Source organism: Pelophylax lessonae, assembly GCF_965119305.1.
Source record: "Pelophylax lessonae genome assembly, chromosome: 7".
NCBI classification, from domain to species: domain Eukaryota; kingdom Metazoa; phylum Chordata; class Amphibia; order Anura; family Ranidae; genus Pelophylax; species Pelophylax lessonae.
In genome coordinates, this window is record NC_138774.1 from 115839901 (window position 1) to 115862563 (window position 22663).

Sequence of the window (22663 nt, forward strand, 5' to 3'; positions counted from 1 at the left end):
TGGCATGTTTGTAAGAATAGGTCAGTATTGTCAACCTTGATATTTCTCTCAGTGCAGTTTCCTTTAAAGTAGAACTATAGGCAAAACTTTCAAAATATTTGAGATTTTCTTTCACTTTAAATGATAATGGTAAACAGGACAAATATAGAGGGCGAATCTCCCTAACTGGGTTACAGACAGCAATAAAAACCTGACAGAAGTTCTAATCCTTTGCTGTATCCAAAACCAAAAAAAAAAAAAAAAAAAAAGTTTTGTCTTTAGTTATGCTTTAATGTTAAAAAAATTATTTCAAGACAATAAAACTTTATAAACAAATTTGTGGCAGTGTTGAATTGCAAGTCTGTTAACTTGGGATGACTATTGCACAACATAACTGAACCAGAACTTGCAGCAGATTTTCAGAATGTTTTAACAGAAAGCTGATGTGGAGTCATGGAATGCGGACTTACTGCAATTGTGTAACAAACTTGTGAAACCTGGCAAGTCTAGCAAAAGCTTAACAAGTCATTTTCAAACTCGCAGCACAATTGCTTGCTATCTGGGATACAGGCTGCGAGGCTCGGCCCACCCCCTGCTCCCTCGTCATTGGATTTGACTGACAACAGGAAAATCTGTGAGAGTGGGCAGAAGAGGATAGAGCCCCTACTCATGGGCACAATGCTGGATTGAGTTAGAACTCAGGGGAGTATACACGCGGCACAATAAGGGGGCGAAACACATACTTAAACATTTTTTTACCTTAATGTAGGGAATGCATTAAGATAAAAATGTTTAAGATTTACAACCACTTTAGATATATTAGAGGATTCAATTCCAACTTGTCTAAACTTGTGCTCCAAAATTCCAAAAAGTATTTGTGAATACACGTTCCTTTAAATAAGAATCTCACTCCCCAAAAAGAAAGACCCTTTATGTGCAAAAAAGTTCAAACAACATATAAAAGAAAGAACATTGCTAAGATAGAACCGCATGCCTTAGGCTGGCCATAGATGGGTATATTTTTTTGTTTTTGTTCAGCCACACAAAGTGGATGGAGGAATCCCTCCAGCCAGGACATTGTATTCTAAATACATGGATTGGCAGCTGTAGTCAGGAAAAAATGTCCAACTTTCTTTTTCAACAGTAGTCAATGAAATAATCGACCTCTGTCAAGCAGGGATGGCCACACACTGATTGAAATTCAGCTGGTCCCTGCTGAACTGGAGGAATTTTAGTCTGTCTGTGGCCAGTTTAACACTCTTTTGCAATCCTCCACCCATGAAATTCTCACCCTCCTGTGAGTGAGTAAAATTATTATGTCTTTCATTCCACATTTTCAGTGATGTCTTCTTTCAGTAAGTGAGGAAAAAAGTCCAGCAAATAGTGCATGGTAGCCAATCAGCTTCTAACTTCAGCTTTCACAATAATGCAGGCCATACATGGGTCAAATTCCGAATTAATTTCCTTTCGAAAATCAGAAATTTTTTGCATTTAGTAAACCGATGGTGCCACCATTGATTTTGAAATTGGACCAATCAAGGCTTCAATTTCAACTCCTGTTGCTACAGAAAAGAAATTTAGTGGCCAGGGATCGTATTTTCTTCCCAGGTCACAGCTCATGCGCATTTCATGTTTGGGTCATTGGGTTATGCTGCCCCTACAGGAGTAGGACACTAGGCAGGAAAAAACTTGACTACGCTCATGGGGCTGTCACAGGGGGTATACTCCCACTTCCTGCTATAAGTACTCTGGCCCTGGCCTTTTTTTTTTCATTTTGAATGGAATTTTTTTCTTTTTTATTATTTTGTTCCTGTGAGAACTACCATCATGTGCCGGACTGGGCGCCAAACTGGATAATATAGATCCTTAGAGTCCCCCCAGTTCAGCGAACGTGTGCAGACCGCCCTAGGTTGGCCACGACATAGCCCCACTGGACGGGGACTGGCCTGCGAGTTAAACATCTCGCGAGGACGCATCCAAACTGGTTTCAGCCTGAGTCGCAGTGTTTCCTCCTGGACGACAGCACCCACATTACCATGGATGAGGTTATGAGCTGGCTGTTGCCACGTGCTCTTAGGGGGCTGGTTGGAGTTGCTGCTGACAAGGCTGCTGACAGGGCTGCTGACCGGGTTTCCCTGGTGCACAACAGGGGGTTGGATGACTAGGGCAGGGATGTCCTCTATGCTCCCTGCGCTGGTTGTTTGGCTGGGGAAGCAAAAAGTTTAGCATCCATGGGCCTCACATGGCTGAATTCGGCTGAAAATGTAGGCCACGTCTTTGTGGCCTACTACTCGGAAACGATGTGAGGCGGCCCCTGTGAGCATGGCTGAAGCCAATGCCTCCTGTTTGGGCTTCCCCACCACTGCTCCTGGGTGGTCAGCTCCGCTAGGGCTCATGTCCTGGCGGCTGGGCCCCCTCAAAAACTTCATGGTCTGCAGCCTACTAGGCAGTCGGGGGCCGCTGTTGGGGAGGTGGTTCCAGTGCATGTAGCTGAAGCCCCCACTGTCCCTTTGGGCATCTTCCGGACTGAGGATCCATGCAATTGTGGCTGGGCCCCCACAAAAATTCAGGCCATGGCTTGCAGCCTGCTGGGCCATATGGTCAGCTTGGCACCTCCCTTGGACCATTTATAATTACAGTATAGCCCCCATTATTGTGTGGGGCAAATGCCTTGTTTTTGCAAGGGTACCCTGCCTGTGCATCCGCGTCACAGTGGGTGGCCCTATTTGAAAGGGACTATGTACTATTATGTCCTCTATGGGGGTCCCACCACTACTGCGTCAAAGTGGGCTTGAGCACGATATGGCCATATGGTGGGACCAAACCCCCATTTTTATTTATGGACTCTCTTCAGATTTGGTAGTAATTTCTTTTGCATTTGCGCGCTATTCTTTTTTAATATATATGTCTTTTGGTTCATAGCTGCAGCAGCTTTGGAAATACATGGGTATGCTCCCCCAAATTTTTTGCCTGTTTATTATGTATTCGGTCTGACCAGACTATCGAGGTTGAGCAGCCCTCCCCACCCCCCACACACACCTGTACTCAATCAGTGTCCACCATCAAGTGGATATAGGAGGAGTCCCCTGTAGTGCATTTGCACATCTCTCCCAGCAAGGAGTGTTATCTCCAAGGGTTAGAAAGGCTGGATTCATCTCTTTTTCATGGATAGTGTAGGACCCACTGATAATGGGGTACTTTGACGCAGTAGTGGGCTTGAGCACGATATGGCCATATGGTGGGACCAAACCCCCATTTTTATTTATGGACTCTCTTCAGATTTGGTAGTAATTTCTTTTGCATTTGCGCGCTATTCTTTTTTAATATATATGTCTTTTGGTTCATAGCTGCAGCAGCTTTGGAAATACATGGGTATGCTACCCCAAATTTTTTGCCTGTTTATTCGGTAATTACTATTGCCCTGGTGTGACCTGGAGGGAGAATAGTTTCCCCCGTCTTTGCAGAGCTGGTGGAATGGTTGGTCCAGGGGCTACAGTTTGTCTGTGATGCCTTTCTGGATGCGGCTCCTTTGATTTCTAGGGTGTATGTATCAGCAGTGGTCCTTCAGCTTATTGTCTGGCTGAAATTCTGGTCTGCGGACTAGACTTTTAAGAAGGCCTTATCTGATCTCCCTCTTGTAGGGGATTGCCTGTTTGGAGCTTTCTTGGATTACATCGTTAAGGGTCTCACGGGGGGAAGAGTACTCTTCTTCCGCAGGCTACCAAGGGCAAGGAGCCCCATCGTAGTTGTGGGCCATTCTCCTCGGCTCCTAAGTGGCCTCTTCATCTCTCAGGATCTCAAGACAAGGGATCAAGAGTCAGGGCCTCCACCGGAGGTTCCAAGAAGACCTGGTCTGGCAAGCCAGGAGCGGGCTCTCCCATAACTGCGGACAAGGTTGCCTCTGCATGAAGGGTCACCATCACCTGTATCTCGGTGGGGGGATGTCTTCGCTGGTTTCCGGATCCATGGACCTCCCTGATACAGGACAAGTGGGTCCATGAAGTCATCCGATCATTCTAAGAGATCAAGTTCAGTCTTGTCCTCCGGAAAAGTTTTTTTTTTCCCCCTTTCAACCTGCACTTGTCTCCAGTTCGCTTACACCATTTTGCTGTGGACGAGGAGCATTATCAGTTTGTGGCGCTGACCTTTGGGCTTACCTCTGCATCTCGGGTCTTCACAGGAGTGTTGACTCTGGTGCTGGCATTGTTGGGTACTGGACTATCTGGGTCTGACTCTGGACTTGGCCTCAGAGTGTTTCTTCCTCAGGAATAACTCCAGACATTGCAGGGGGCAATTCATCTTCTGTTGTTCAGAGCAGACAGTCATCCCTCCGGGCTTGCATGCACGTGCTTGTTCTGATGGGGCTGTCCCTCAAGGTGGTCTGTTTGCGCAGTTACACACAAGATCTCTGCTAAAGAGTTTCTGGTGAAATGGATCAAGGATCCACTGTCTCTAGAGGTGGATTCACCCTCCAGCTCTTTGACAGTGAAAATCCTTCTCCCCCTGTACTGGATGGTTGTCTCCACGGAAGACAGCCCGTCTGGGTAGGGAGGCGTCCTCAGCACAGAGGTGCTCAGGGGGTCTGGACTCTTGCAGAGCCCAGACTGCTGATTAGTGTGCTGGAACTCTGAGCAATCAGACTTTGTCTGGCTCATTGGACAATCGTCTTCAGGGGTGTCCGGTATGAATTATTTTGGACAATGCCACAGCCATATTCTATCTCAATCACCAAGGGGGCACAAGAAGTGTCCTGGTGGCTCGGTAAGTAGCCGGCATTCTAAGGTGGGCTGACTGATTTGTTCCAGCCCTCTCAAACTTCTGCCACAACTCCTGTGCAGGATTCTGGTCATTCTAGTTGCTCCAGACTGGCCTCGCCGGTATTGTCATGCCGACCTGGTATGGCTGGTTGCTGATGCTCCTTGGGGGACTTCCTCTCTGGGAGGATCTGCTGTCCCAAGGATCAATCTTCCATACTGCTTTACAGTCGCTGGCTTTAACGGCTTGGCTGTTGAACGCGAGGTGCTGAAGGATGGAGGTTTGTTTGAAGCACTGATTCCTATGCTGTTAAAAGCTAGGAAATCTGCCTTAAGGAAGATCTACCATCACATGTGGAAGACGTATATTGCGTGGTGTGAATCTCTTTGGGTTCATTCTCGTTCCTTCTTGGTGGATCGGATCTTAACCTTCCTTCATCGGGGGGTTAAACAGAATTTGGCCTTGCATACCATCAAGGACCAGGTTTCGGCTTTGGCGCTCTTTTTCCTACGACCTTTGGCCACACACTCCATGGTTCATACCTTTTCTTCCGGGTGTCTGATATTTGGTTCCTTTAGTGCGGACTCCATTGTCACCCTGGAATCTTAATGTGTTGCTTTCAGCTCTACTGAAGCTTCTCTTTAAAGATATTCAGGAGGTTTCCCTGCTTACGCTGCCCCAGAAGGTGACCTTCTTGGTGGCTATCACCTCTGCATGCAGGGTGTCGAATCTGACTGCATTATCCTGTCGTTCACCATATGGAGATTCAAAAAGATGGTGCTTTGCCTCTGTCCGTCATTCCTTCCTAACGTGGTCTCTGAAATTGCCTTGCATGTCTTGGATGTGGTCTGGGAAATTAGGATGTACCTTGCAGCTACAGAGTCTTTTAGGAAGTCAGACTCTCTATTTTTGCTCACGGACAGACTTCACAAAGGGTTGTCGCTTCTTCTGCGATTTCCAGTTGGATCAGATGGTGGTTCAGGCCTATTGCATCAGGGGTCAGGTTCCTACTTTCCTTGTTTAGGAGCACTCTACTAGGGCGTTTAGTTTTTTCTGGGCTTTCCATCCTCAAGCATCAGTGACACAGGTTAGCAAGGCGGCCACCTGGTTGTCGGTGCATGCTTTTACAACGTTTTTGTAAAGTGGTTGCGTGGGCATCTGCGGGTGCCTCTTTTGGCCGCAAGGTTTTTTCTGGCTGCTGTTTAGAGGACCTGGTCCTCTTAAAGGGTGTATTGTTTTTTCAGTTAAACTCCTATTGTTTATGGTTGAGCTCCATGTTACCTGGTTGGCTATGATTAGCCTTGGGATTTTTTTTTCTGCTGTTTCCCACCCCCTCATGTTTGACACTGCTTTAGGACTTCCAAGTGGTTAAGAAGAATCTGAGCTGTGTCCGTCAATGAACGAAAGAGAAAATGGGTTTTTTGACTTACCGTAAAATCCATTTCTCTAAAGTTCATTGATGGATACAGCACCCTCCCCTCTATGGAGTTGTTTTTTTTTCTTCTGACACTGTTTGTAACAAAACTGGGTACCTATAGCAGGAAGTGGGAGTATACCCCCTGGGACTGCCCCATAGCCGTAGTCAAGTTTTTTTCCTGCCTAGTGTCCTACTCCTGTAGGGGGTAGCATTACCCAATGGTTAAGAAGAATCAGGAGCTGTGTCCGTCATTGAACATCAGAGAAATGCATTTTACGGTTTGTCAAAAATCCCATTATTTGATGAACTTCCTGGTGAAGGTGAAGAGTTTTTCTTAAAATCTAAAGCAGATATTTTTGTGGAAAAAAAAAAACACTGAATGTTCGCTTGAACGGAATTTGTATTAATCTAAATTGTTTTCTCTTTTCCTATCTCCCTGTAGGCAGTTTATACAAGCATGTGGCACTGCATTGGATTTAAATGAACAGCTAATTAAAGAGGACCAATTTGAGTATCATGAAGGATTAAAGGCAAACTTTAGGGATATGGTGAAGGAACTTTCTGACATTATTCATGAGCCGGTAAGTATATCCAATTCTGCACTAATCTTTAACATGCTTATTTAACGAACATTATGAGAAGTTTCAATGAATTTCTGATTACAGAAAACTGGACCAAATACCCCAGTCCCCCCTGGCGGGAGAAACAAATTGCTTGGTAGGAGGGATTTCCCTGTCAGCACTGTGGGGGAATTTCTTTCCTGCAACCTGTAGTAAAGGAAAAGATACTTCACAACTTAAATCTTTTTCTGCCAACACCAGTATTCCCATCACCACTATAGAGATAAGATGCGGGCTTACCAGATACAAAGACCCCCTTGTTCAGAGTGGTCTAAAAGCGCTTAGCATGCTCAACCCTAATGGCAACGCTCCACGCTTATCTCAATCCTGTTCAACAACATTGCTTTTCGGGTGTTTGATGAGCTCAACATAAATAAGTGTATTCATGCAAAGCAAACAGATAAACACACTGAGAGCGGCTGGCGGGAGTGTTTATCTGTTTGCTTTGCATGAATACACTTATCTGTGTTGAGCTCATCAAACCTCGAAAAGCAATGTTGACAAACAGGATTGAGATTAGCGTGGAGAGTTGCCATTGGGGTTAAGCATGCTAAGCACTTTTAGACCACTCTAAGTAGGGGGGGTCTTTGTATCTGGTAAGCCTTCATCTTCTCTCTATAGTGGTGATAGGAACACTGGTGTTGGCGGAAGAAGATTTAAGTTGTGAAGTAACTTTTCCTTTTCCCTTGAAGCGAATCAACACTCTTAATTTATTCACTGTGGACTTAGTTTCTTTACTTTATTGTATTTGTGTCTCCCTAAGAGAGTTTATCTTTCATTCACTGTGGATCTTTTTAAACATTCACTATTGATTAATAATTTTTTACCACATTATATTTTTAAAGGGAACACATAGTCTTGTTATTGTGAAATTAATGTACACTATTTTCTGATAATAATTTTGTTTATCCTATGTGAGTTTATTACAGTGCAACACACATGACTATTTTTGAAGCTAACAGAGAGGATATCCTCTTTTGTGTTTGCTCCTAATTTTTTTTTTTTTGTACACAGATTTGCACGGTTTTAATTTTTAATTATTTGATCATAAAGAGTTAGCTGGAGTTTAGCTTCAATTTGTTTATTAAGTCCATCTAAATCTGCTAGTTAACACTACCCTCTCTCTAGACTAACAATGCTGCCATCCAAAGGTGTATGCTTTACTACTTCATCCAGAATGCAGACATCCTACGACAGGAAGTGTGTTACAGGCTGGCACATCAGGTGAAAATAAAGGGAAAAAAAACCCAAAAAAGAAACTTACTACAGCCATCACACCTAAGGATTCGTAAGCTACAATATATTATGATTTTGTTTTCAGGTTTAATGCTGCTTTAGTTTAGCTAAAATGGAACTGTCAAGCCATCAGTGTAAATGACAGCTTCCTGTGAAGGACAGGAGGGTTTAATTCCACTTTAAAGTAAATTTTGTCTTAAAATCTAAAGCATTCCTTCATAAATGTGCCAATTCTCTTACAAGGAGCAACAGAAAACATGTAAACATTTGAGCAAACCTAGGTTCCCTCTATCTTTCTAGCCTCACTGTAGTTTGATAGACATACCTTGTCTACTCCTGCCTGCGACTATTGGATTACATTGATGGAACAGGAGTCTTTGTTAGCAAAGATCCCGTGCAGTGTCTGAAAAAAGTGGATCTGGGCAAAGGAATAAAATGCCTACTGTAACATCTGACTTGTCCCATACCATTTGAAGGATACTGTTGCCCCAATATCAAGGTCTGCTTTAAAGTGGAATTAAACTTAACTAGTAAAAAATTGCAAGCAATGACACACTGCTTGTTATTGCAAACTGAAAACACAAACACCTACCTGCCTCTTTACAGCTTTCTATTGAATTTATACTGAGCTGCCCATGTGTAGCTCAGTGTGCATTCATGGAACACTCTGGCTGTGCCAGAATGACTCCTGTGTACATGCATAGGATGGCGTCATTTCCCCAATCAAGTGGCCAAAAACCCATCACCCAGAAGTAGACAGGGAGAGGATCACGTCAGCGAGCAAGGGATTTACTGGAAGTTAGAGGTGAGTATTTTTGCGAATTTTGTTCCACTTTAGGTTCGACATATGTTGGATCTTATTGTTTAGATATTGTCTCCCTAAGCTTTTTATAGCTGCAAAGTTGTATAATTGAAGTTTTGCGTGCCCAGAGAACATTTCCTCTGCCAACACTGCCAAAAGACATTAGTTAATCTATTGGACCCCTTTCCATTGACAAGAGGAAGGAGTGAGTCAATTATAAGACATGGCCCTGATTCCTGCAAGCTTACAATAAGACTTATCTCACCTACAATAAAGGAATATGGTGCCAGGAAATCTAATGTCATTTACAAGGTACAATAATAACTGCAAAAGGAAAAGTAGGCATTAGTCTTTGCATTGCAAGAGCTAGATGCATCAGAGTAACTGCTTGTAGTTTGCTAACAGGAGGAAAAAGCAAACTGATGACTTTATCAGGGTAATGATGCTCATTCACTGTCCAATTGGCACACTTGGGATGGGTGAGTGATTTTAAAAAGTGATGCTTATACTGCACCGAATTCAAAAATAATTTCCTCCAGTTTGTACCGGTAGATAATGAAACTGGAGGGAATTAAGACCAACACGTTTTCATACAAAGAGAGGGCAGAATATGCTGTGTAGCTGAGTAGCATATTTGCGTTCGCTAGCCCCCCAATACCTGTCACTTGGTTGTTATGGAAACTGTCAGCTTCACAGCTGACAGGCTCCTAGCAACCAGTGATGGAGTGGAGTCTGATGGAGAAGCTGAGACACTAATCATATCTGTTAATTGACAGCATGCAGTGGGGTGATTTTATAGCCAATACCAAGCTGTCTGTTGGCTATGGATCGACCCGTTGCCTGCTGTCAATCACAAGGGAAGCAGACCTGATGGAGAACTAGTGTTTTTGAATCATCATCAGGCTTTGATCACCCAGCTACAGTGTGGGGGCGTGGTATGGCCTGGCGGAAGCCCAGGCTGAGGTGGTCTCTCTCATACCACCATAGGACTCCATGGATGTACAGCTCCAGGGTTCTTTCCTCTATTCCAATGTCTTTGGTAGTTTGTTTAATGTAAATGGAAAGAAAAATTCTAGATAAAAGTCCCTTGTCCTCCTGGTCATAAGGAAATGCTCAGATGAAAGTCCACTCTAATTCAGCCATTATCAGGAAAACACCTACTGTACATCTTTCTCACACTCTCATCTGATCTTCTAGTCTGCCTGGTTATCTTCTCATCTTGCCTGCTGCACCTCTTAATGCTTACTACCTTAAAAAAGTAAGACACAAAGCAGATTATATGTTCCATCCAACTGTGCCAACAACATAGCTCACTGCTCACATTTCTCTATCTGCCCATTTCTAACTGCAAAACTATTGTAGGGTGCCCACTGCTGCCATGTATCACTTTTACAGAAAAGCATAGATTTCCAGCAGAAAGAATAAACCTGCCTCTCTCTCTCTGTGCTGTCCTGGGAGCACTAGTCTGCTGTTGTCTACTCTTCACAGCATGGCACTCTCTAGCAATGTGCCCCATTCTATGACAACAAAAACACCTAATGTGACTAAATCTGCCATTCTCAGCCACTTACTTCCATTTCTTAAGCAATGCTGGTGTAGGAATGCCATATATTTCCTCTCTGGGGACCCCCCCCCCCCCACACCTTGAGTAAATCAGTCCACATGTGTCTCCTGGAGACCATAGGCCTTGTAAATTTTATAAAGTTTCCTTTACATATATAGAATTCTTTGAGTTATAGCTTATCAGCTTCCCAATACTTTTTTTGCTTAGCTTTCTCATTGATTCTGGCGTCAGTGCAATTTCATCAGCCAGTTTTTTTCATATTGTTTAAAGTTGTTTCCTCTTCAATGTACCAGTATGTAGCTGTCAAGGAAAGTCAAGGAAATAACAGTACTTTATTGATTCCTTTGGAGTTCATCTGCACACTTGGCTGAGACATACTTTTTAAAATATGTATTTTTTTCACCAACTTAAAGCTTATCTCCAGGTTTAGTGTTATTTCCATTACTAAGAAACACAGTACTGTATAAACTGTATGTTGCATGTAGCATTAGTTACTTACAATATACAGCGATGTGTGTTTTTTTTTTTTTTTTTTAATAGATTTTATTGTATGACACATAGAGTTCACAAGATATAAGCAGGGAACAAAAGGATTTGTTGATTTGTTACATACAGTAGACTGGATACCATAGGGAAACTCTTCAACTAGGAATAGGATCAACTGAATAACATACGTGGTTAGGGGGACAATGTTTGTCATAGGAAACATTGCCGGGGAGGGGGGTAGAGAAAGTCAGCAATGTGTTTTGGCAGTGATATAAGGATTTCCTGTCCCATTCCCAGAACAAATCAAGTCGGGCCCGGTTCTGCTTAGCCACAGGTGGAGATTGTGATGTCATCCACCCATCTCATCACCTTGCCATCATAAGAAGCCTTTTATTTATTCAAAAAAAATACAAGGCTTCCTGTGAATGGCTGAACAGCGCTCAGTCTGTTCCAGGAACAGGACAGGAAGTCCCTGTACTGCTACCAGAACACAGCACTGTATGTAGCTTTTTTATACAGCATTGCCAGCAACCACATTTCATAGTAGTTAAATAGTTAGTTGGGCCAGCTTGGCCCAAACTTACCATTTAAAGTTACCCAAAACCTGAAGTTAAACTTTAAAGTGACCCTTTCCTTTGCCCATGCAGGACAAAGTAAAAGGTCACTTAATTTCCCTATCCTCCTACCCAGCAGCATGTAATAAGTTTTCCTTACTTCTGTGCTGTTTCATTCACCTGCCTGGAGCAAAGTAAAATACCCATCTCAATGTGGGCTATGACATGTCATTTTAGAGCTTTCTTAAGCCTTTTTTTCCCCTAGTAATGGTATTTGTGTAAGCGACTTTTACTTTTTCTCTCATGGGCCAAAAAAAGGTCACTTTAAAGCAAACACAAGAAATAATTTATAGTACAAATGGCACTTAGCCAATAACGCTGTAAATATTGAATATATCTTGCACTCACAATGGTTGACACAATTGCACACAACCTAGCTGAATACCTAATTAACCTCCAAAGAAGCAGATGACCAATCACTCTTTACTGCATAACCCTATCTGTAAACATACATTCAGGTGAAACAATTCTGCATATGTATTGAAAAGACTTACTACACCTACCTATCCTTCAGGTTTCTCTGATGTCCAAGATACAGTTGAATTTAGAATAAAATGGTTACCACAAATCTTTTTTCCATTCAATAAGTTTTTATTGAGTTTTTACATAAGAAAATATAATCAGAACAAGTATAACAGAAATTCCAGATTTTCAACAGGTTCCAATGCATGTACACAGATACATGAACTAAAACAAAGAGAGATCAGGTATAACCAAAGCATTACAGGTTGTAAAGAGGTATGGCAAATGAAAAGAGAATAGCACTGTATAATTTTAATTTGACATTAGTTATGTTCTTGTTTGGAAGTAGAATGGGAGTGAGAATCTCCGCCATCCCGGACCTAGAACCCTAAGGAGCATTGTCACTAGGTTACCACAAATCTTATAAGATCTTCTCACAAATTTGTTCCCTTACAAGTTTGGAAACCTTACAATTACCACACTCTATGTGGGTTGGAAAATATTTGGGGTGCCATGATTTTATTGAAGGGCAAATAAATCCTTCAAATATGGATTTATTTTATTTACAGTTGAGGGATGTACATACAGTAGAAGATAAGTGCTAACTAAATAAGAGAAAAACGGTGAACGTCATGGAAGGGAAAATGGAATGGAGGAGCTAATACTACACCCATATGTAGGCTCTGTCTTTTATTGAAAAACTCCCATTGTGAAGTCCTAGCATATCAGTTGCTTTATGTAGCATTGGGGAAGGCATGGCCAAAATTTTCCAGAAGATCAATATTGTCCTTGGTCCTGCTCATCATTGGGAAGTCTTGTAATGGTGGTTACACATAGTGAAGTTACAGAACTGCAGTAGTAAACAGGTGCAACTGTGCAAATAACCTGAGCAGGAGGTACTGCGCCATTATCCCAATGGTTCTTCCGGCAAACAACATACTATTTATCAGGAGATCAGTGTCATTGTTTTTCAGCATTTGGTAGATGCTTTATAACTTTCATTGGTGTTAAAGGAACAAAGATTTTTTTTTATTTGCTTCCTTTTGGTTTGTTAAATATGTAGGTGGGGTGCAGCTCCGTGCGGAGCCAATAATTTACACAGTCAAATGCAATATAAAACTTGTATTGAAGTAATGCAGCAACAGTTCACAGTAGGCCTGGTGGAACAGCTACCCAGCCGGGCATACTCCGTTTTAAATGACATGAAGAAGCGGGTTTCTGCCTAACTGACGGCATCTGTTGAGAGGGGGCAGAATGTGGCCTGGCCGCCTAGTGCTCAATCAGAAACATATCTGGAGAAACCCAGGGAACCATAGAGAAACCCTGCTCCACATGACTTCCTCTTCCTCTCCCTCTGCATTGCTGCTGCTGTTGCTGGCAGGATCACCAGATAAAAAAAAAAAAGGAGAAAAAGACTGGAAAAATTATATAAATTGACAAATTGACACTTCGCTTTTGAGTTTATTTCCATTAATCTAAATTCCCCATGCAAATTGTGTTGCAAATATTGGTTGTCTTTTAGTGTACAAAGTTTTGTATTTGCCCGTAGAACATAGAACAGCTGTCTGTTGTTTTTTATTTATATTCCAAGGGCCCTCATTCATCTCTCATCTATTCAAATCATATGCAAAGTATGAAAAGAAAACACTGCCGCTTTCTAGTAAGGACAGTTTGTTTAACAGTAATCAAGGTTCAGTGCAAAGGTAAAACTTATCTATATTCAAACATTCAGCATGGATGATGAATGAGCTTATCAGTCTGCAGATATCCAGAATGGGTGGCTGGACTGGTGATTTATATATAAAGTCATCTTTTGTTGTTATTTATTTAATTTTATAAAAAAGGCAAAAGTCAACTGGAAATTTGACAGAGATAAAAAATACAAATGAATGCAGGTCTGTAATCATTAATACATCAATAAATGCATTTTTTCCCCCAATATTTTTATTGTCGTTTTAAAAGTACAAACAAAGCATTGATATACAGTGCTACCGAACAGGCATGACAAATTAGTTCAGGTTAAGTGAGGTACCCACAAATACCCATGTGTGGGCTGGCAATCTTGCATGGTATAGGAAGAGAAAACCAACTTATAGTTTGCATGACTCTAGACTGATCGGTAACACTGATCATTTTAGTCAAATGTTACTCAGTGGAGTTTCACTATCGCTCTTATTGTTTAACAAGTTATGGACCGCCGCTGCAGTTATACTGCAGCAGGCAGCCCCTCCTGCACGAACCGATGTAGGTATAAGTCGGTCACGCGTCTGCAGCCAGAGGGGCGAGCGCACGTCGCCACCCCTCAGCAGCGGGGACTCCGATGCATGGAGCAGGTGGCTCCGATTGCCGCCTGACACCCGCGATTTATCCCCGCTGAGAGAGAAGGACGGTCAGCTGTTGTAAACACAGCTGACCGTTCTTCTCTCTGGAATGATCACAGAGTGCCTGTGATCCTTCTATGTAGGATCACAGGTCTCTGTGATAATTTCACAAGCCCCACCTCCTTACAGTTAGAATCACTCCCCTAGGCTCACATTTAACCCCTTGATCACCCACAGTGTCATTATTACAGTAACAGTGCATATTTTTAGCACTGATTACTGTAGTAATGTCACTGGTCCCCCCAAAAGTGTCAAAAATGTTAGTTAGGGGTCCGATCTGTCCACTGCAATGTCACAGTCCCGCTAAAAATTAATATAAAAAAAAAACAATAAAAATTACATAATTGTTTCCCGTAGTTTGTAGACGCGATAACTTTTGCGAAAACCAATCAAAATACGCTTATTGCGATTTTTTTTTTTTTTTTTTACCAAAAACATGTAGCAGAAAAAAAATGTCCTAACATGTTAAAAAATTGATTGATTTTTACATTATTTTTTTTTTTTTTGGGAATGTTATATAGCAGAAAGTGAAAAATATTGTTTTTTTTTTTTTTCAGAATTGTCGCGATTTTTTTGTTTATAGTGCAAAAAATAAAAATCGCAGAGGTAATCAAATACCACCAAAAGAAAGCTCTATTTGTGGGAAAAAAAAAGACATAAATTTTATTTGGGTACAGCTTCGCATGACCGCACAATTGTCTATTAAAGTAACGCAGTGCTGAATCGCAAAAAATAGCCTGGTCATTAGGGGGGCAAATCCTTCCAGTCCAGTAGTGTTTAACTACTTGCCGCCCGTCCGCCGTCAATTGACGGCGGAGCTGTGCGACCATTATCCTGGGAAGACGTCATATGACGTGATCCCAGGAATGCAGGGCAGGCGCGCGATCGCGTGCGCGCCGCCCTGCACTGCCGGTGTCGTGGGGTGTCCCCGGGACACCCCACGTCACCGGCAGGGGGGAAACAGCCAATGGGCGTGGCTGTTTCCCACGTGATCGGCTGTGTTCCAATGACACAGCCGATCACAATGGAGGCGCCCGGGTGATGACCGCGCATGCGCGATCGGGAGCGCGCAGCGCGGTCATGTCGGTGGCACTGTGTTCTACGGAACACAGTGGTCACCGGCAGTAGTAAACAGTCACTGACAGTGACTGTTTACTATGTGATCGGCTGTGAATCCATTCACAGCCGATCACAAAATGTAAACAAAGAACAGTAACTCACTGTTACTAGCTCTTCTCTCCTCATACAGTTTCCAGTGTGAGGAGAGCAGAGCTAGAAATAGTGAGTTACTGCTCTGTACACATGTAAAAAGTAAAATCACACAAATAAATGTCCCCACACAGTCCTCAGCCCCCCCCCAATGTCACCTGTCACCCAACAGTCACCTCATGACGCCCAAAAAAGGTACAAGAGTTTCTTTGGGGCGTCATGCGTTGTTTGCGTGATATTACCGCGATTCGGCAGGCGGAAATCGCAGCAACATCGCACAGCGTTTGGGGTGCTATTGCAAATCACGGGCAACACACAGGCGCCCCGCAATTTGCAATGATTTCTGGATCGTGGGCAGAATCGCAGTGATCCTGCCCGCGATCGCTACGCTCACATGTGGACATAGCCTAAAGTTCACCGGTCACCAGAGACTGCCATCAGTACCGCCGTGCACCATCGCCCGTCACCTGTCACCCATCAGTGACCATCGCCTGTCACCTGTCACCCCATCAATCACCGTCACCTGTCACCCCATCAGTCATCGTCACCTGTCACCCTATCAGTCATCGTCATCTGTCACCCTATCAATCATCGTCACTTGTCACCCCATCAGTGATCGTCACCTGTCACCCCATCAATCATCGTCACTTGTCACCCCGTCAGTGATTGTCATCTGTCACCCCATCAATCACCGTCATTTGTCACCTCATCAATCATCGTCACCTGTCACCTCATCAATCATCATCACCTGTCCCCTCATCAATTATCGTCACCTGTCACCCCATCAGTCATCGTCACCTGTCACCCCATCAGTCATCGTCACCTGTTTGCCATATACATGCAATCACTTACTGACTGCCCAACGACTATATGCGTCGGCCATTAAAAACGAAATACTGGGGTTATGGCAGCAGATAGCCCCCATAACCCCGGTATTTTTTGAAACGGCGGGCGGTCAGCTTTCAGATAAGGGTGGTCCCAGTGGCGGATTCGCCACGGAATTACCCTTACGGTGCAGGAGAAGAGGTGCCCCCCCCCTCCTGCCGCGTCCCAGACGTTTCCCCAGCTTACCGGACCCGCCGGCAGCGGGGAAAACTATCCGGTCCCGGATCCTCAGAGACAGGAAGTCGAGTGAGGGCAAGATGGCCCTCACTCGACTCTATGGTCTTGGAGGACCAGAGCTACGTCAAAAGACGTTGCCTAGCAACCGGTTTAAAGGGCCACTTTTTTTTTTTGCTTTTTTTTTTTCCTCTTTCAACAATTTTTTTTTTTTTTTTCCTTTTTAGTGTAGTTGTGAGGTGTGAGGTCTTTTTGACCCCAGATCTCACAATAAAGAGGACCTGTCATGCCTATTTCTATTACAAGGGATGTTTACATTCCTTGTAATAGGAATAAAAATGATCAAAACATTTTTTTTTTTAAACTGTGTAAAAATAAAAAAATAATAAATAAAATAAATAGGAAAAAAAAAAAAAATTAAAGCGCCCTGTCCCCGTTAGCTCGCGCGCAGAAGCAAACCCATACGCAAGTCCTGCCCACATATGTAAACGGTGTTCAAACCATACATGTGAGGTATCGCCGCGATCGTTAGAGCGAGAGCAATTTGTAACTCTAAGCTAGTAACCTGCAGAAATTCTTAAAATGTTGCCTATGGGGATTTTTAAGTACCAATGTTTGGCGCCATTCTGTGAGCATGCGCAATTTTGAAGCATGACATGTTGGGTATCTAATTACTCGGCGTAACATTATCTTTCACATTATGGAAAAAAATTGGGCTAAATTTACTGTTTTCTTATTTTTTAGTTAAAAAAAGTGAATTTTTTTCAAAAAAATCGCATTTGGAAGACTGCTGCGCAAATATGGTGTGATAAAAAATATTGCAACGATCTCAATTTTATTCTCTAGGGTCTCTGCTAAAAAAAATATATATAATGTTTGGGGGTTCCAAGTAGTTTTCTAGCAAAAAAAATGATTTTAGCTTGTAAACACCAAGTGTCAAAAATAGGCCCAGTCTTAAAGTGGATAAATGGACAACTTTGTGTAAAGCGCTACTTGGATGTTAGGCGTCTGTATGTGGCCAGGCTGTGAAAAAGTGTTACACATGTGGTATCGCCATACTCAGGAGGAATAGCAGAATGTATTTTGGGGTGCAATTTTTGCTATGTACATGCTATGTGTTAGAAATATTGCATAAATGGACAGCTTTGTGTAAAAAAAATGTGTTTTCATTTTTTTTCCACATTTTCCAAAAACTTGTGGAAAAAAATGACATATTCAAAAGACTTATTATGCCTCAAAAATTATACGTTGGGCTGTTTGCTTTCCAAAATGGGGTCATTTTATGGGGTTTTCCATTGTCCTGGTGCTCCAGGGCCTTCAAAAGTGTGATAGGTTGTCAGGAAATTATATGTGTAATTTATGTTCCTAGAATGCCGGACGCTGCTACTTGGATGTTAGGCCTCTGTATGTGGCCAGGCTGTGAAAAAGTCTCACACATGTGGTATCGCCATACTCAGGAGGAGTAGTAGAATGTGTTTTGGGGTGTAGTTGCAAGTATACATGTGCTGTGTGAGAGAAATAACCTGTTAATACGGCAATTTGTAAAAAAAAAAAAAATCATTTTGCAAAGCATTGTGGGAAAAAATTACAACTTCAAAAAACTCACCATGCCCCTTATTAAATACCTTGGAATGTCTACTTTCCAAAAAGGGGTCATTTGGGGGGTATTTGTACTTTCCTGAATTTTTAGTGTCTCAAGAAATGAGATAGGCCTTCAGTACATCAGGTGTGATCAAGTGTGATCAATTTTCAATGAATAGCACCATAGCTTGTGGACTCTATAACTTTCACAAAGACCAAATAATATACACTTATTTGGGTTTTTTTTTTTTTTACCAAAGATAAGTAGCAGTATAAATTTTGGCCAAAATTTGTGAAGAAAAATGACTAATTTGCTAAATTTTATGACAGAAACAAAGAAAAATGCGTTTTTTCACGATATTTTCAGTCTTTTTTTATTTATAGCACAAAAAATAAAAAACCCAGTATTGATCAAATACCATCAAAAGAAAGCTCTATTTGTGTGAAAAAAAGGACACAATTTTTGTATGGGTACAGTGTTGCATGACTGAGTAATTCTCAGTCAAAGTGTGAGAGCGCTGAAAGCTGAAAATCGGTCTGGGCAGGAAGGGGGTGAAAGTGCACTGTAGGCAAGTGGTTAAACTTCTACATAAACATTCTAAGTAGGAACTTTGATAAGGAGTAATAATAAGGGTAGTCAACCCTAGAAAAACACAGGTCAGTTGTGTGAATTAACGTTGTATGTCATATAGGTGAATAAATCCCATTAGCAGATTATGAAGCCAGGATCTTTAGTTTGCCCAGTGAGTGTGTTAAAGACGCTTTAAGATACCATTCGGTATATTGAAAGGAGGACATTACCGTTTCTATTTCATTCAGGGAGAAGTTATACTCAATGAATGCATGCCACTTCATGAGGAACTTTTTTGTAGGCGTAAAGTTAGGGTTCTCTGTGTCCAGTTTTTCTCTGTAGAGAAGAGCTGTCAGATCTTTTTTAACTACCGATACTCTGGGGGTTGATGAGATAGTCCAAGTTTTTAGGATTGCTTTACTTGCAGCTAAGAGACATAGAAGTACCCACTGGGGGGGGGGACATCTTTATGGTGGTCGGATATTGATTGTCATGTTTTGCGCTGATTTTTCGCTTGTTTGTTTGTACTGGTTAAATATGGCTGTTTTTTTATGAGGCATTGTATGCAATTATTTTACCTCTGAGGACGGTTTTACCTGCCTCCCAGAATAATATCGGGTTGTTTACGTGTTCCTGATTGAATGATGTATAGTCTGTCCAAGCTGTGTGTATGTGGTGTATAAAATCTTCATTGTGGGTCAGATTGGAGGGAAACTTCCATAACCTGGGGGTTGAGTGTGGTTGTGAAGTTTCTATTGTTAGTGATCTAGGTGAATGGTCTAATATATCCTGTTGGTAGACCTCAGATTCCCGAGTAGTATGTATTAATGGAGAGGAGCAGAAAAGATAGTCAATTCTAGCTAGTGAGTCATGTGGGGAGGAATAAAACATGAATTCCCTAACAGTGGGTGTGGCTGAGACACCATTTATTTGTCATGTTAAGCGTGGAAATCATAGCTGCTAGTGCGTATTCTCTGGGAGGAGATGTGTCATTTGTGCGGGTAGATTTGTGTTTACGGGATCTACAGTCCTCGCCCGGGGACATAACTGTGTTGAAGTCACCGCCTACTATATGAAATGACATTGGGTTCTGTAAGAGCCATTTGGTCATGTCTCGGAAAAAGTCCATAGTAGGGGAATTGGGTGCATATATGTTTTAGATTTGGACATCCCATGAGGAGAAGCTAAGAAATACTGAGATTTTGTGTCCTTTTTTTTTTTTTTTATAAATTTTTATACATTTTTCCAGTATTACAAAAAAAAAAGGGAAAAAAGAAACAATACAACTTAAAACAATACTAACTTAACACAGCCATAGAAAGAAAAAAAAAGAAAAAACCATATGCACCCTTATGCAGTTATTTATGTATTGGCGACGGGGTTTCACAGACATTCTTTACTAGACAATACCCATAGATATCTTAACTGGGCCTCCTAGATCAGAGGTAGAGGTGTAGTTTCCTCCTAAGATAGAATTGGCCTTAAATTCTTTCCATACAGCCCAAATTTTGTGACCCCTATCCACCCGCCCCTTGGAAATGTAAGTAAGGTCTTCTATAAGTGCCACTGAGTCCACTTTAAGACACCACTGGCGAAAGGAAGGTGGTTCAGATTCTCCCCATCTGACTGGAATCAAAGCTTTTCGCTGCGTTCAAAAGGTGGGGTAGAATAGAACGTTTATATGTCCTTAGGGGCTCTGAAGTACAGTGGAAAAGAACACTCCAAGGGTCTCGTGGTAAAGAAAGACCCGTTATCTTAGTAATAGCGGATAGTATTGTTTCCCAGTACGGTTGTATAATAGGACAGGACCACCATATATGAGCATGTGTTGCCACTTGGCCACAATTCCTCCAACAAAGTGGTGAATGTGATGGAAACATAGCGTGAAATTTTGATTGTGTATAATGCCACCTTGTTAGTAATTTGTAGTTTACCTCCACTGTTTTAGTGGATAGGGATGAAGACAGACAGACAGAGATTTTGTGTCCTAAATCATCTCGTGTAATTGAATGCATGGTGTATGGCATATTTTTGTGTAGTAAAATTATAGGTCCTGCTTTACGACCCACTGCTGGGGATCCCACAACCTCTCCTACCCATAGTTTTTAAGGCACTGAAAATCGGAAGCTGGTAAGTGTGTTTCTTGCAATAGGGCAACGTCAGCTTTCAGCCGCTTGAGGTGGCATAATACCTTCATGCTTTTGTTGGGGATCTTAACCCTGTGACGTTCCATGAGACTATTTTTATATTGGCCATAATGAGAAAAGTATGGGTTGTGGTAAGATCTTTTTGTTATCCATGTTTGGGTAGTTCATGTGGAGGTAGTGCTTGACCTGCGTAAGGAAATGGGGCATCACTAGAGAAGGGAGAACCCATGGACCAGTAAGGGTACGTCAAAGGAAAACTATGAGAAATAAAAAGTATCTTTCCCATAATATCAAGTGCAGTTGTGACTTCACTTTCTTCTAAACGTGAGGGTGCGTGAGTAACAAGTCCCTCAAGCCCTTGGGAGCCACTTGTCTGGTAAATAAATTGTCCCAGGGGGAAGTGGGGGGGGAGAGATCTGTACCATCTATATAGTATTTGAACCATTTCTAATGAGATTGGATCTGAGGGTTAGGTCTGACAGTAATGTCCAAACGTATGAAACACAGTAACAATCAAAAGCACATCCAACAGGTACATCCGATATACACACATTTTGGATATAGAAGTTTGATAACTTTTGCTGTCCAAGTGCATATAGCTTCTGCTTAAGGTAAGGTCCAGCGTTGTGAATCAGGTGATCATTCTGCGGTTAGGAGTGGTGCCATATTTAACCTTCTTTGTGGATTCCTTAATGGGGCTGAGCTGGGCTTTACGGGATAAGGCTGCTTTCCTAGCAGGGGAGGGGATATCTTTAGGATGAAGATTATTAGAGGATATAAATTGTTCTGCATCTGAAGGAGAGTGGCATGTAAGACATTCGCCTTCTGGTGTTGTAAGGTGGAGGACCGCTGGAAATGCAAGTGTGAATTTGCTAAGCTGTTGAAATAGAACAGTGCATACTTGTGAGAAAGCCTTGCGTTTTCGGGACACTTATATAGAATAGTCAGCAAATAATAGGAGATTGTGCCCCTCTATCTGTAGAGAGTGTTGGTGTCAAAACTTTTGTAGTATTTGATGTTTATCTGCATAGTTAAGATATCTGACTATAACTGGTCTTGGAATTTTCTGATTTTCATTAATTGGTCCTATTCTGTGTGCCCATTCTACTGGGCATTGTGCATTTATCCCTAATGCTTTGGGAATGGCTGATGCGCTCAGTGACATCAAAGAATTCGACTTTAGGGATTCTGGGACTCCTGATTCAGAGGTTGTTCCTCCTTGATCTATTTTCTAGATCTTCGATTTTGTCCTGTAATAACTGGAGGGCCTCTTCGTGGGTATGGGTGTTGGTAGTATTTTGGAGACTTCTTCCTCTATGGATGATATTCTCTGTTCTCTCTCCTGTATACAATGTAACTGTGATCCAAGCCCCTTATGTGCCTGAGCCATGCCTTGTGCTACAGCAGTTTCCACTGCAGAGGTTATGGTAGGGGAGAGGATTATAGCCACTGCTTCAGCGATCCGGGCATAGGCTGGATCTGCTGTGTCTGATGGAGCTGTGATTGTGCATAGTGTGCCTGGGCCAGAGGGGAGGGGGGATCTCATCTCAGTGCGTCTGTCCGTTGGAGCTGCATCAGCCATTACTGTGTTTGCAGCTAGTCTGCTGTGTCGGATCCGCCGGGTGCGAAGGGTGGATGTGGCCGCGGGCACTCCAGGAATCTATCCATGGCGGCTCCCATATTCTTCAGCTCTCTGTTGGCAGTATCTGGGGCCCCTGGTTTGGGATTTTATGCTTGTTTGGCGGTGGGAGCTCAGATCCCTCACTCCCTCTCCATGAAG

The 22663-nt window shown here is 42.5% G+C and overlaps 1 protein-coding gene across 2 annotated transcripts in view; it reads left to right on the plus strand.

The window, feature by feature from the left end:
- The window catches only part of DOCK11 (dedicator of cytokinesis 11), a 537932-nt gene that overhangs the window by 509663 nt on the left and 5606 nt on the right, over positions 1–22663 (plus strand). For both annotated transcript variants that reach the window (XM_082263555.1, XM_082263556.1), the window contains one exon: positions 6594–6732. In XM_082263555.1, coding sequence (XP_082119681.1) covers positions 6594–6732 — 139 coding nt within the window. The remainder of the gene's footprint in view (positions 1–6593; positions 6733–22663) is intronic.